Source organism: Elephas maximus, chromosome 3 (assembly GCF_024166365.1).
Source record: "Elephas maximus indicus isolate mEleMax1 chromosome 3, mEleMax1 primary haplotype, whole genome shotgun sequence".
Taxonomy (NCBI): Eukaryota; Metazoa; Chordata; class Mammalia; order Proboscidea; family Elephantidae; genus Elephas; species Elephas maximus.
This window is the reverse complement of record NC_064821.1, coordinates 164,211,219-164,226,857: the sequence shown is the minus strand read 5'-3', so window position 1 is coordinate 164,226,857 and position 15,639 is coordinate 164,211,219. Positions and strand designations below refer to the sequence as shown.

Genomic DNA, 15,639 nt, shown 5'->3' with positions numbered 1-15,639 from the left:
GATTAGAACTGCCAACCTTTTTGTTAGTGGCTGAGCTCTTAACCACTGCACCATGCAGTTACCTAAAATGGGAGAAGAGCAGTATAAAAGTAACTTTTAGAATCGAACAGATGTCCAGAAAGGAAAAAGATGATAAACAAAAAACACAAAATGAGACAGAAATAATTCTTCATATGTCACTTACTAAATATAAATGGGTTTAGGTCACCTATTAAAGACAGAGACTATCAAATTGAATGGAAAAAACATTCTCCTTTCATAACATCCCTAAATGAGAACCAAACTGAAAGAATGAAAACACAAAGATGACATGAAAATAAAAAGATTACAAGAAAAAAACCAACAACAAGAATAAAAAAGGTAATGCAGCAATATTAATATTAAACAAAATAAAAAATAAGACAAAAATCAATAATAGATTAAAAAGAGAGAGCTATTTCATCACAATAAAAGGAACGATTCAATCCTTACATTTAAGTACCCACAGAAATAAAAAGAACTTGATAAAAACTCAAAAACAATAACCATTTTGGGAGATTTTGACATGTTTATTATAAAATGATATATCAAGCAGAGAACAATTCAGTAGTAATACAGACAACTTGAATAAAATTAACAAACGTGATTTAATGGTTGGTACTCAACAAAATGGAGAATATATATTATTTTCAACACATATTACTTTCAATACTTTTTTTTTAAACAACCAAGTACTAAGTCACAAGAAAACTCAAATAATTCCCAAAATTTATATCATTTAGACTGTATTCTCTATACCCAAAGTATTTAAATTACTTAATAATACAAAGACAGTTAAAAAAATAGCAATAACATTTAATTGGGAACAAAAAAAAAGTACTAAAAAATAGCTCATTGGTTAAAGATGAAATTACAATATCATGAAATAGTTAAAACTAAAGATAATGAAGTACCACCTGACAAAACCTGTGGAATAGACCAAAGTAGAAAGGCTATTAAGCTATTCAGAAAGAAACCTATAGCCTTAATTATAATTATTTTTCTAGCACCTGTCTGTCAGTTTGTGTCATACTGTGGTAACTCGTGTGTTGGTATGATGCTGGAAGCTATGCCATCAGTATTTCAAATATCAGCAGGGTCACCCTTTGTGGACAGGTTTCAGTGGAGCTTCCAACCTATGACAGACTAGGAAGAAAGGCCTAGTGATCTACTTCTAAAAATTGGCCAAAGAAAGCCATATGGATCATAATAAAACACTGTCAAACTCACTTGCTTTGACATATCTTCAGGAGGGATCAATAGAAGAGGAGGCCATTGTGTTTGGTGAAATAGAGAGCCAACGGGGGTGAGTGGGACCCTCAGTGAGATGGACTGGCACAGTAGCCACAACCATGGTCTTGAACATGCCGGAGATTATACAGATAACACAGAACCAGGCAACATTTCACTCCGTTGTACGTATGGTTGCCACGAGTCAGAGTCGATTTGATGTTAGCTATTTCTTATCTATGATTATTTTTTAAAAAGGAAACTTGAAGTAAATAAGCTAAACTTTCAAGGTACATACTTTCAAGGTACATAGGTAGTAAAAAAAAAAAAAATTACAAAGTATTGAAAATAACTACAAGAAAGAATCCACATAACCCATGACATCAGAAGCAAAGAAATATAGAAAAAAATCACACACCCAAAAAACTGGTTCTTTTAAAAAATAATAAAATAGACAACCCTCTATGGAATGATAAAAATGAACAATATTGTTATGGGTTGTATTGTGTCACACAAAAAGATATGTTGAAGTCATAACCCCTGGTACTTATGAATGTGGCCTTGTTTGGTCATAACGTAAGGTCTTTGCAGTTGTAATCAAGTTAAAATGAGGTCTTTAGAGTGGGCCCTGATCAAAGCTGACTGGTGTCCACATAAGAAAAAGAAACATAAAGAGACACACAAGGAGAACACCATGTGACATTTGAGGCAGAGACTGGAGTAACACATCTATCTATAAGCCGAGGAATACCAAGGATTGCTGGCAACATCAGATGCTAAGAGAAAGACATGGAACAGATTCTCCCCTTAGAGCCTTCAGAGAGAACTTGGCCCTGGTGTTTACTTTGATTTCTGACTTCTAGCCTCCAGAACTGTGAGACAATAAATTTCTGTTATTTTAAGCTACCTAGTTTGTGGTGATTTGTTACAGCAGCCCTAATAAATGAATACAAATATTAAGAATAAAAAATGGGACACAAATACAGCTAAAGCATGATTTTTAAAAACACTAAGAGAACGATATGGACAACTTCATTCCAAAAACAACTAAAAAACTAGGTAAAATAGAAACATTTTTAGAAAAATGAAAGTGATCCGAGAAGGCACACAAAGCCGGAAAAAAAAAAATCTAAAATATTGTAATAAAGAGGCTTACCTCTGCAAAACAAACTTATGTCCAGATGGTTTAAAGAGTTTTACCAAATGCTCCCAACTCATTTTAAGACGCCACTATTATCTTGCGACTAAATCTAGACAAGGACAGTAGGAAGAAAAATAAAATTATAGACCTATCTCACTAATCATAGATGTAAAGTTCCTAGAAAAAATGTTGTTGTTAGTAGCCATCAAGTCAGCTCTGACTTATGAAGATGCCCCTGTGTGCAGAATAGAACTGCTCCATAGTGTTTTCAGGGCTATGACCTTTAGGAAGATCACCAGGCCTGTCTTCTGAGGCACCTCTGGGTGGATTTGAACCACCAACTTTTTGGCTGCTAGTCCAGTGCTTAATCATTCGCACCACCCAGGGACTTAGATAATACATGTAATACATGGGATTACCATGACTGGGAATCCACCCCATGGCAATGGTCTTTTTTTTTTTTAAGGGTTACCCCCCCTTGTTGTCCAGTCTATTCCGACTCAGGGCAACCCCACGTGTTACATAGTAGAACTATTGCAGAAGACTTTCTTGGTTGTAATCTTCACGGAAGCAGATTGCTGGGCTTTTCTTCTAGGGTGCCAATAGGTGGGTTTGAACTGCCAATATTTAGATTTGTAGTAGTTTGTTCCATCCAAGGACCTATGCGCTACAAGTGACATCATAATTATTAATGGGTTTTTCGAAGCATAACAATGGCGCTGACAAGACAAAGATACCAGTTGTCACCACTTCTATTCAATATTGTACTGAGGATCATGGCCTGGACAATGGAATACTGTGCAGCTGTTAAAACAAAACAAAACCCACCTCAGAAGGTGGCGAAATCAGGAGACTAAGGAAGGCAACTAGCGTGTCCCTCGGTCCTGCCACGTCTTTCTTCACCTTTCCTTCCTGGCAAACCGCCATTTATTTATCCTTCAAATTCCCTGGCAGCCATCGCCTCCTGCCCCATAAAATTAATCGTTTCCTCCTTTGTATTTCCTTCATATATCGTATATGCTTCTGTAAGCATATGTGTCTCACTGTTTTGCAATAATTTACCTATTTGTGGATTTAACACATCGCTGGCCCCGAAAAGGACTGGAAAAAAAAAAACATTGAACAGAAGGGTCTAGACGCCCCTCCCCAATCCCCGGGCGCTTTAAACTGATTCGTACAAAAGGACAAATAATGCTGAGAAACCAACAGGTCACCCAATAATTTCCGCGCGTCACATAACGCAGGGGTCACGGATTATGGATTACACGCGGCAATTGTTCTTGTATTTTTCCAAAGGAAGGGATACCTCACGCCTGAGCCCACTTCCTCTTTCCTCTCACTTTCAGCGCCGCAGCCACCAACCAACTTCCCCCTACCCCCTAAAAAAAAAAAAAAAAAACTAAAGCAGGAAACCCAGAGGCCGGGCGCTGGGCAGCCAGCCCCTTACCTCTAACGCCCTCCCCGCCCGCCCCCGTCCCCGACCCCACCCCCGCCCCATCCCCGCGCCCGCGCCCCGGCGCCGCCCCGCCCCTCCCCACCGGCCCCGCCCACCCCGCGCAGACGCGCAACCACACCCGTCGTCCCCCGCTCTTCTGCCGCCGCCCCGGCTGGTTCGAGCGGTCCCGGGCGCCGAGGGGCTCGCCGCGGGCCGGGCCGGGCCGGGCTCCGGTCCCCCGCAGGGCCCGGGGCCATCGAGCGCGGCCCGCCATGGAGATGGAGGAGGCGTTCAGGGCGGTGGGGGAGATGGGCATCTACCAGATGTACTTGTGCTTCCTGCTGGCCGTGCTGCTGCAGGTGAGTGCCCCCTGCTCCCCGCTTCCGCTCCCTCGGCCCCTCGGCCGCTCCTCCTCTCCCGGGGCGCCGGGCCCCGCAGGCCGAGGCTCTGCAGACACCGAGCTGTGGCGAGCCTTCCCTGCGCCGACCCCGCGCGCGGAGGGCGAGGCGCCTCGCTGTGGCCTGCGCCGGGGGAATGTCAGGGTCGTCGGCGGAATGACCGGGCTTTCTGCCGGCCCAAGCCGCCCATCCCCTCCCTGTGGTCGGGTTAAGCCGGGCCCGGCGTTCGCTCTCCCCCGGCCCGTGGTGAAGGAAGGAGTGTATCCAGAAGGGTACTTCAGCCGATGAGCTCGTTGATTAGCGGTGCAGAATTGCGTTGTTACCTGCACTACGCTGCGTACACGAAAGGGAATTGTTATCCTCATCGGTGATATTGTCACCTTGGAATCTAGGACGCAGAGGCAGCCCTGCAACCCCCAGGCAAAAGGTGGATCTGGGGCGGCCTCCTTCAGGTCTGGATATTTACCCTCTTTTTCCAGGGTGTGAGGGCGTTTCCAAATCCTGCAGCTCCAATGCGTGGGATTTATTTCTCTTCGGTTTAAGTTCTGCTGGGTCATTCTGCTCTAAGGCCAGCCTCAGGCTGAGACTTTTATAAGCCCAGTAGTGCCATCTATAATGTGTGCTTATGAAATGGAATCATTTCTTCTTTCTGTAAAATTCTCTGAACCTACTTGCACATCCCAGTCTAAAAAATGGGGATCTAGTTCCATGTGCTGAAGGTACCACAGTCTCTCTGCAGTGTCTCTCTCCTTCTGTGAATAGCCCACCCGCTTGACATCAGTTACTATTTCCAGTATTCTAAAGGCATTTCATTACAAATCCTTTTTTAGTACCTACTGTGAGCCAGCTCTTTACTCATTCTTTCATTCAATACATATTTAATGAGTGATTACTGTATGCTGGGCTCTGGAATGACATGGTGGGCATATCAAAGTTCCTGCCCTCATGATGCTTGCTTTCCAGTGGAGTTGGCGTGGGGCAGGCAGATAGTTAAACAAGTCGTTACAGTTAACGTGAGATGATAGTTATTCTGAGGAAAGTACAGAGTGGGCATGGATACAACCAGCAGTCCTCCAATTGCTTAAATCTTGCATAGTCAGTGCTGCAACAGGAAGATGGTGATGGTGGTGGGGTTAATGTCATGATTCTCTTTCCACTGAGATGTTTGAAATTTCAGCTGATTTCATTATCGGCCAGAAGAACTGGTCAAATAGATGGACAGATCCATGGAATCTGTTCCTTCTCTAGCAGAACAAGTTCTCAGCTCACAGTCAGCAGTATTCTGAAGTTCTTTTAAGCTCGCTGTTTTAGCTTTAAATGCAATTCCCTAAGGGGAAAAGTCTTCATGGTAAATCACAAAAGAGTATTTAACCGTATGATATACCCGCAATACAGAGAAAAAAGAATTGTAACTATGATGCCCGATCTTCGTTTATAACACTGCTTGAGAAAATTCTTTTTTTCCTTCTAACCAGGAATTCCAGGAACATAATCCACTGTTGGAGCAATTCCACTTCTCCTTCCCTACTTTCCACCCCCTATGTTATCATCATCTCACCAGCCTAGCCAGGTATCCACTGACTTAGAGTAAGTTTGTCTTGAATGAAGTGTGGCACTGAAATGGCCTGTGTTCTTGGTTCAGGACTCGTTAAGATTCCCCCCTTTCTTTCATTTATGGTCACTCTAGTTGGTTAGAGTTTGGTGCTGAAGAGTCTTAATCTTTGGCTGACATACGGCTAGTATTTGCCATAGAAGGGTCGGGTCTGAGAGTGTAGGAATGAGTGACTGTTTACCTTGTAGGTGTGGGCTGGGGAGGTGCTCTGAAGCTGTGCCTGTATGAACGAAGGAGGCACCCCTGTCCAAACAGAAGTGAATCCTTCACAGCTGCTACACGTGTATGAGAACTCAACCACCCCATTGAGATACACGATTCAAGTGGTCGTAGTCCGCTCAAAACTAGCCTGGATATGAGAGCAGAGTCCTACAAAGAAATTTACCAGGTCTGTTGTTGGAGGTGGTTTGGGCTAGGAGAGCTGGGCTGGGGACATGGGGGAGTACTAGGGAATCCCATTCATTGCACAGCTGTATCACAGATGTTTTCATCATTCTTGGGGGGTTGGAAGGAAAAGTAAGAAACCCTTCTCGGGGAGCAATAGGCTTAAGTGGAAGGAGCTTGATGTTTACTTTTAAAACCAAAGTATTTGTCTACCATTGCCCAAGGATTGCACAGTCCAAACTGCACACAGGCACTGCCAGAGAGAGGGAGTCTCTGTTTCAGCAGGACTCTTTTTTCCATCTGCCATTTGAGAATGACCAACCCCAGCTAAGAGACACGAAACTAGAGGGACAGAGATGGACACTTCAGAGATCTTTTTGCATTTTCCCTCTTTTGGGACTATTGTCTTTTGTTTAAAATGGTTTTATTTTCCTTACTTCAAATACATCTTGTTCAAACTGAGAGGACAGAATCATATTCCAAAGCCAGTTCTAAAGGTCTTTAGGTTAACTGTTTTCTTCAACTACTGGTACTTTCGTATAGATCATCAAAAGTTACTGAGTATCCAGTTTCCTTTGGCTAGGAGACTTACCTTCACATTCATTGCAAACACCATCTGTGGGATCTGCCGTAGCAGCCACCTTTCAGATACGTGACAAATAGGTGCAGATTTTTGTAGACATCCCTTCAGTATTCACCATGATAAGATGCAAACACCTTGGTGATACTGATACGTGGTTTTAAAGTACACAAGCAAGAAGCCAAAGAAAAAGCCTTGTCTGTGTAAAAGTGATTGTCTTAAAAATAAGCAGTACCGCAACAAAATAAAAATAAAAAACTAGTTGTTGCTCAGTTGATTCCAACATTAGATGACCCCATGTGTGCCAGGGTAAAACTGTGCTCAACAGGGTTTTCAGTGGCTGATTTTTCATAAGTAAGTAGATTGCCAGGCCTTTCTTTCAAGGCACCTCTGGGCGGACTAGAACCACCTACCTTTTGATTAGCATCCGACTGCTTATCCTTTTGTGTCACCCAAAGACCCAAACAAGCAATAAAATTTATAATTTTACAGTTAGAAAAATTCCTACCGTAAAATACACATGCCCTCTGTAGGGTAAAAGTTCTTCATGGTATTTAAATGCAGATGATCCCGTTTACCTTAGTGCTGTTTCTGGTTGCCAGTGGTGATTCAGAGTTGGTACCATCACCGCTATTTTGTGTTTGTGTGTGCGTGTGATTGTTTTTCAGGCTGTCTGGAAGAGAAAGATTAGAACACAGTTCTTTGTTTTGTTAGACATCAAATGAAAATGGACCCTACTTCTTTGTTCTAAGCCCAGAGGCTCCATCTCCTTCATTTTCCCCAAGATCGTGAGTTGTAGGTTGGAGTATTATTTGCACAGGATTTAAAAAATCCATTAATCAACAGAAGCTTGTAACCTGTAACAAGCATTAGTTTCACCAATAAAATTGTGATACTGCTGTCAACCTCAGCTTGAGTGCGGTAGTCCGGTGTTCTGGGAGACATTATTTTTATGTAAACTCTTAATAACCCCAACATTATTTTTTAGACCTGGAGCCACCAGTGCATTCCTATCATCCATGCAATCAATATCTTTTCACAGTGTTTTAGAAAGTGGAATGATTGAACAGGTACTTTGCAGAAAAGGAAGCTCTAATAGTCAACACATGAAAAGATGTTTAACTTCAGCGTTCATCTGGGACAAGCATATTAAAATGACTATGAAATACCATTTCACACTTGTTAGATTAGCAGACATTAAAAAGTCTAACAGTACAAGTGTCATTAAAAATGAGGAGAAAAAAGAACTACCCCATTTAGAGAGCAATTTGGCACCATCTAGTAAAATTAAAACCTGGCATTAGACTCCTGCATATACATCTACAGCATCTCTCACACCTGTGGATAAGAAAACATGTAGAGGAAGTTTACTGTAGCGTTGTTCATAATAATAACAAAATTATAAATCACCTGAATGACTCAAAAGGGGACCGGATAATTAAATTGAGGTATAAATTCAGGAGTATATAACAGTTAAAATGAATGAACTAGATCTGTATATATGCACATTGGTAAATCTGTAAAGTCAATGTTAAAAAGAAAACCAGTGATACATACAGTGTGGCACATATGTAATACACATTTTAAAAACACATGGAGTGATACATGTTTGGTTTTTGAATGTAGAGGAAAAATGTAGTAGAAGTATAACATGGGAAAGGGAAGATCCACACCCAGTAAATGAGATTGCCTGCCCCTTGGGAAGGAAGAGGAAGTGGGTTTGGGGATAGGTGCAAAGTGGATTTTGTTTCTGTTTGTAACACTGTATTTTAAAAATCTGAAGCAAATAGACAAGATGTCACCATTTGTTATTTTTCATCCTTGCTCAGGGGCCATGCTAATCTCTGTATTGTTCCACTTTTAGTGTATGTGCTGCCTAAGTGAGTACCCATTTATTGATTTTGATGGTTGGCTCATGTATTTTATGTTGTTTTTGCTCTTCTGTGTTAAATTTTTTTTATTAAAAAAAAAAGAAAAAAACAGTAAAGAAACGGTTTGCTCACCTAGGAAAGAATGCTGCAGTTTACTGTTTGAAAATAATGGCTCACTCGTTTTAAACTGATGTTCCTTTCATTGATTATGGTCGTGAATTGTAGTCACTTAATACTTAGGAGGGTGGAGTGGAGTGAGTTTTGTTCGGGGTGCCGTATACAACTTTGTAGAGAATTCTAAGCTGTCACAGCTTACCTCCCCTACCTGCTTGTATTTGTCACCCTGCCCCGCTCCTTCATAGGAAGACTACCTTTTGATGAGGTATCTATCACAGAAGTGATAGCTGGCTCTCTTATCCTTTCTATCATAAGCAAATTAAAAAAAAATTTTTTTTCTGTTGTGCTTTAAGTGAAAGTTCACAAATCAAGTTGGACTCTCATACAAAAATTTATGAACACTTTGCTATATACTCCTAATTGCTCTCCCCCTAATGAGACAGCACACTCCTTCCCTCTACTCTCTCTTTTCATGTCTACTTGGCCAGCTTCTGACTCCTTCTACCCTCTCATCTCCCCTTCAGACAGGAGATGCCAACGTAGTCTCATGTGTCTATTTGATCCAAGAAGCTCATTCTTCCCCAGTATCATTTTCTATCCCATAATCCAGTCCAATCCTTGTCTGAAGAGTTGCTTTTGGGAATGGTTCCTGTCTTAGGCTAACAGAAGCTCTGGGGACCATGACCTCCGGGGTCCATCTAGTCTCAGTCAGACCATTAAGTCTGGTTTTTTATGAGACTTTGGGGTCTGCATCCCACTGCCTTCCCATTCCCTCAGGGCTTCTCTGTTGTGTTCCCTGTCAAGGCAGTCTTCGGTTGTAGCAGGCACCATCTAGTTCTTCTGGTCTCAGGCTAAAGTAATCTCTGTCATAAGCAAAATTTGAAGTTCATTTCACCCCATCAACGTTAGTGTAGACCTTACAGTACTACAGTCATTATTAACAATGCTTATGCACCAGGGGATGCTCACCACCACCAGGGAATTCTCACCACCACCAGGGGGTTCCCATCTCCACCAGGAATTCTCACCACCCCCAGGGGGTTCTCATCACCATCAGAGAATTCTCATCACTGCGAAGGGATTGCAGTCTCTCCCAGGGAATTCTCACCACCACCAAGAGGTACTCACCACCAGGGGGTTCTTACCACCACCCGGGAATTCTCATCACTGCCAAAGGGTTCCCACCTCTACCAGGGGATTCTCACTACCACCAGGGAATTCTCACCACCACCAAGGGGTTCTCATCCACCACGAGAGAATTCTTATACCACCAAGGGGTTCTCACCACCAGGGGATTCTCATCACCACCAGGGGCTCAGTGATGCCGAGAACCTATGGCATTAGGAAGAGCTGCAGTACCACATCTCTAAAACATGACCATCTGCCATGACTATCTCTGATGGTTTGAGCAAGCTTTAGGGCTGCCCCTACCCTCAAATTAGCTCTGCCTTCTCACTGAGGTCTAGAACTTGGATCTCCTGAGAGGTTTTTGATGATCTGAGGGAAACCACTGCCCAGTATTCCTTGTACCAGTTTAGGTGGGTGGGGTAACACATGTGGAAGAGACCAACACCATATTGCCCCTAGGATGCCCTAGAAGAGCTGGTTTTGTCCATAGACAGATACTGCCACCTGGCTTAAAGCAGATGAAGATGCAAATCTATCAGAAATTTAGATTTCCATCCAGGGAGGTTGTGGAATTACAGAGGTCTCTGGAAAGTGCCTGGACCATCTTGCGAATTGGAAAGCAGCTAGCCTTATGCCAATGCAGCACACTAATCCCCAGCAGTATGCCTAACAAAGGGCCACCCACTGCTGCTGGACATGTGCAGTGACAGAGAATGTATTAGCTTCCAGGACAGCACTAATGAAGTCATTAAAAATATGAAGTCAGGCGATATGAATATGGCAGAAAAACACTGCACTTGAGTGCCCTGCACCTCTTCTGCGAGATGGCTAAGGGACCTTATGCAAATGACTCCTTTGTCCTTACCCTCCTTTTTGGAAATGACTGGATCGTGAAAGCTGTAATTACTTTCTTTTGCAAGTTCATGATTTCTTAAAGTTGCCCAGTGCCCAGCAATTAATTGGTATTGTGTCAGTGTTGACCCTGAGGTTTTCAGAACACTGGCAGTGCTCATCACTGTAGTTACAGGGTGCCTTAGAAGGAAGAGGCCATCAAATCCAGAGACACACACAGCACAGGAATCTCTGATTTCTTTGAACAAAATGCTTAAACAAAAACTAACATCTGCATTCACGGGACCCTTATAGGGCTCATCCAATAGTACGTAGTAAGTAATCATAGAAAAACAGAAAATACAGGGGAAAAAAACACATGAGAATGTCTACCATCCAGAAATAAAACATGGTCACATTTTGGAGTGTAACTGTTCAGACTTTATATTATGCAAACATGTACATTTATATTTTTTGCATGGATGTCTTTCATAACCTGATTTTGTCTCTCACCAGTATTGTGAATGCCTTGCTGTGCTCATAAATGAATACGTATCTTTAATGGCTATCTCATGTATTCCATCGTGTAACTAGATCATAATTTGCTTATTCAGTTCTCTTTTGTTGGCAATGTAGTTTGTTTCCTCTTTTTCACTGTCCCAAAGCCTTCACGGCCCATGCTATTGGGGCATTCTTTTGCTCTGGCCTTCACTTCTCCTTGGTTGATTGTCACTTTTCTCAAACTCAGACTTCTGACACCACTCCTCTCGCTTTCTCCAGGTGTTCTTTGTCCAAACACTGTGGATAAAATAGAGGTTACTAGGTGTAAACTTCTTGAACATCCTTTTCTTTTCCTTGAGAGTTTATTTTTATTCTCACCTGTCAGTATATTTCCCCATAGCGTCCAAGAGGAAGACATCACGCTCCCCTCTTTCTGAGGATCTCCTGTCACCTTTGTTCTTGATTCAATATTATTCTATCAGTTATTTCTAATCTTATCTTTTTGTGTGTTCTGACAGCCCAAAGAATGTCCTGCATGGTAGATTTAGTGGTACATGGAAATAGTATTAAATAGCGTTAACTCATAGAGAGGGTATTCTTTTTCAATTCTTTTTTAACCCTTCAGTTTATCTAAGGAGAAAATTTCATTTGGTGCCAGCACTTCTGAAAACATTTGTAAATGTTTCTGTTTTAGCAAAGGGAATGAGCTAAAATTAAAGTAGGTTCAGACTTTGGCAGAAAATATTTTCATTGTATTTATTAGTCATTTTCTTGCAAAACTTATTTAAATTATGAAACATTAAATTATGAAGCATTTCAAACAGAAAAGTACAGAGAATAATATCACACATACATCCTTCTTCCATATTCCATCGCAAAAAATGCTTGTGTTTTGCCACATTTGTTTAAGATTCTATCTGTCATAGTTCAGCCAGAGAAGCAGGAAACAGAACAGACAGGATGGAGCTGTATGCATGTATATATGTATGTATGCATATGTACACACAAACCGTGTGTATATGCCTGTATTTAAGTATGTATGTAAGTAATGAATGATTTATTATGAAGATTTGACCATATGAAATTGTGGGAGCCGGTTCAGAAGTCCCAGTCTGATGCCGGATCTTGAAGTCTGCAGGCCAGGCAGCCGGGAAGGGAACATACAAGCTGGACCCATCAGAATTGCCTGGAATCTGTGTCAGTTTTCACTGCCTTCAGCCTTGACGAAGCAGGTGCCCTTCATCATGACACCGAACATACACCTGGCTGAGGGGTCAGAGAAGCCGAAGGCGGACCTTGGGGAAGGTAGAGCAGTTGTGGGCCCAGCTGCTGTGCCACACCAGTGAGGTGAACCAGCAAGTAAATGACAACATATTTAAGGTGCTAAAGCACCTGCCCCAACCTTCCAGGCATAAAATAAAAAAAGGCTGTTCCTTCACTTTTGCCCCTACCCTGGCCCCCAAATCTTGCCCACCTTAAAAACATACTAGCTAACACCTGGTATTGTCACACTGTGTTTATTTTTATCATTCCATCTGGTGAGTGATAAACTTACTGATATAAAATTTTACTTGTCTGTAATTAAAAAATTTGAATTGATTTAACAGAAGACTTAAATAGCAGACAGAAAATAGGTATGGAAAACTCTTGAAAGGGCTGTTCAGATGACTGAAGTTTGGGGAAAGCTGTGCTAGAATCCTAAAAAAATCTTCACTTGCATGATTCTGATTGGGCTATTTCTTTTTGCCTAAAAATTCCTTCCCCTGATTTTTAAAAAATTAAACCTCTAGCAACTTCTCAATATTTGCTGTCAAGTGTCATGCCCTCCACAACTTTTTCCTGATACCTCTAATTGGAATTCCCATCTGCTTTCCTTGTGCTCCCAGGAACTTCATTTCTGCTATAGCTAATGTAGCTCTGGTCACAATCTGCCTCGTGTTTATAGCTTGAGATATATTTGTTGTCCTCACATGAATGTAAGTGCCTTGAAGGAAAGGACTGTTTCTTATCCATTTGTATTATTTTAAAAATTAAAATGAGTTGAAATCACAGAAGGAAGAGTGGTTAGATGTTGGTATTACCAATTTATGAGAGAAAGAGAGTGAGAAAAAAACAGAAACAAATGTAGGGTAATAATTTGTCCAAAGTCTTAATTAGTGGTTGGAACAAAGGGTAAGTCCCAAAATTACTTGAAATTAATTAAAAATTATTTTTGCTACACCACTCTCCAAGTAGTTAGTTAACAAAGTGTATGATAGGCTCTTATGTACACAGTGGTGGATTGGGTTTCACGGAGGTTGGGTTCTCTAGAGAAGCAAAACCAGTGAAGCGTCTGTGTATAAATATACATAAATATATATAGAGAGGGAGATCTCAAGGAAATGACTCACACAGTAGTGGAAACTGGCAAGTTCCAAGTTTGTGGGACAGGCATCAGGCTGGGCTTATGTAGCTGCAAGTGTTGATGAACTCATGTTTGGCAGGTCAGATGGCAGGCCACTGGCTCACAGGCTGTGGAGGCCAGCGAATCCCAAGATCGGCAAGTGAGCTGCTAGCTCAAGTCTCAGGAACTGGAGGGCAGATGATGACGAGCCTGATGCAGAATCCAGAATGAGAGCCTTGCTGGAACGTGCATTTATATACTAGAAGTAGGCCACACCTCTAAGGAAATTCACTTTCAACTGATTGGCTGCTCATAGCAGGTCTCATGGTGGAGTTGATTACATCATAACTGCCAAACCACCGAGAATCATGGCCCAGCTAAGTTGACATACAACCTTAACTATCAAAGAGGGATATAGAAGCATAAGATAAGTTTTCTTTTCTATAAGAGATGAAACACTGTTAGAAAATTATAGTTGTATCTACACAGTTAAATAATGATACAAAGCGGTATTTTCCCCAGTAAACAACACAGCCAGTGAATACTTTGGAAATTTAGGAAAGAGAGCAATCAGTGTGGTCTAGACTGTTGGTTGAAGTGTTCAGAAGGAGGGCTGGGTTTGAACTGAACTTTGAAGCTTAGATTTAGGGAAAAATGGGGAGGTCATGTCAGGTGGAAAAACATGAAATTGGAAAAAGTGTAAAAGGGAGTAGCATGTATTCTTGCTATCACATGTGGCCTGGACCAGCAGCATTGGCTTTAATGGGGAGCTTCCTAGAAATGCAGGATCTCAGGCCTCTCTCTAGTCTTGCTGAGACACACTCTGTACATTACAGTTTGGGAAACACTGATGTATACTATTTGCGTAGTGCTTTATAATTTGCTGTTGGCTATAAAAACCTTACATTTGACCATCAGAACAACTCTATAAGCTAGATAGGTTAAGATGTACTACTAGCATCCAGTCTTTCTAGAGAAAACATGAAATTTAGAGAGGGTTTGATTTGCCCATTGTTAACTAGAGCTGAGGTTCACACACAGGTGTACAGATATCATATGCTTTTCACACCACATAAATTGTCTCCTTAACAAATGAGTAAGTCGTGTTTGGGGATATGAATAGCCTAGCACAGAAGGTTTGAGTTGCAAATTAGTTAGCAATTGGGCTATGTGGTAGGGGAGCTGGAATGCTAGGAAATTTATAATTTATCAGTTAATATGTTTTGATCAGAAGAGTTTCATGACAAGTGTCTCATGGAGACTGACCTGGTAGTATGGTGTGAATGAACTTGAGTAGGGAAGAAACTGGACTTAGAGACCTCACTTACTCAGGGTAGATAAGTGTGCCCCAAATTTTAAACACAAAAAATAGGTAATATCAGTAAAAAGCCACCCAAAAAATACCCTTCAAATACCCACTTTGTGCTGAGCCTAGGCATGTAATCCTTGCGTTCATGATTCTGGCTTGCCCGTGTAGTACTTTGGACTGAGTTAGATAACTGAGCGCTAACACATAAGAGACTAATAGTAATGACAACAATAAAATCATCTTTGTCCTCTGAAAAAAGCTCTGGCACCAAAGTTAGGTGGCTTCCACTCTCATCCTAGTTTTGCTATTAACGTTATACGTAACCTACCACAATTCACTTTAATTGCTGTCTCGTTCTTCCTGTTTGCAGAGTAAACATTATACTGGCCATGACTTCACAGCCCACGCAGAGTAAACATTATACTGGCCATGACTTCACAGCCTACGGTATTGTGATGAGATAAATTATGGGAGACTTTCTTGGCTTCCTGAGAAGTATTATAAAAGCGCATAATGGTGTTAATATAAAATTAGTTCAAAAACCCTTACTTTTGGAAACTTTGTATTTTAATCCTCTAGTGAATTTTAGTCATTTTTCTAATTGTAATTACTTTGAAAGGGGGAAAATAATTCAGCCATCTGTGGCACTTATTCTTCTTCCCCCCCGGGGTAGAGCTAGAGAAGATAATGATTTATTTGAG

At 41.5% G+C, this 15,639-nt stretch overlaps 1 protein-coding gene and 1 non-coding gene across 4 annotated transcripts in view; one reads left to right on the top strand and one right to left on the bottom strand.

Moving 5' to 3' along the window:
* The first annotated feature begins 3,978 nt into the window (after positions 1-3,978).
* Positions 3,979-15,639, top strand: part of SLC22A15 (solute carrier family 22 member 15) — a 73,859-nt gene continuing 62,198 nt past the window's right edge. For all 3 annotated transcript variants that reach the window (XM_049879996.1, XM_049879995.1, XM_049879997.1), the window contains exon 1: positions 3,979-4,183. In XM_049879996.1, the coding sequence (XP_049735953.1) occupies positions 4,097-4,183 (87 nt within the window). In that variant the 5' untranslated portion in view covers positions 3,979-4,096. The remainder of the gene's footprint in view (positions 4,184-15,639) is intronic.
* Positions 8,583-8,686, bottom strand: LOC126074132 (U6 spliceosomal RNA). Its single transcript, XR_007516939.1, has one exon. It is a non-coding gene; the product is annotated as a U6 spliceosomal RNA (small nuclear RNA).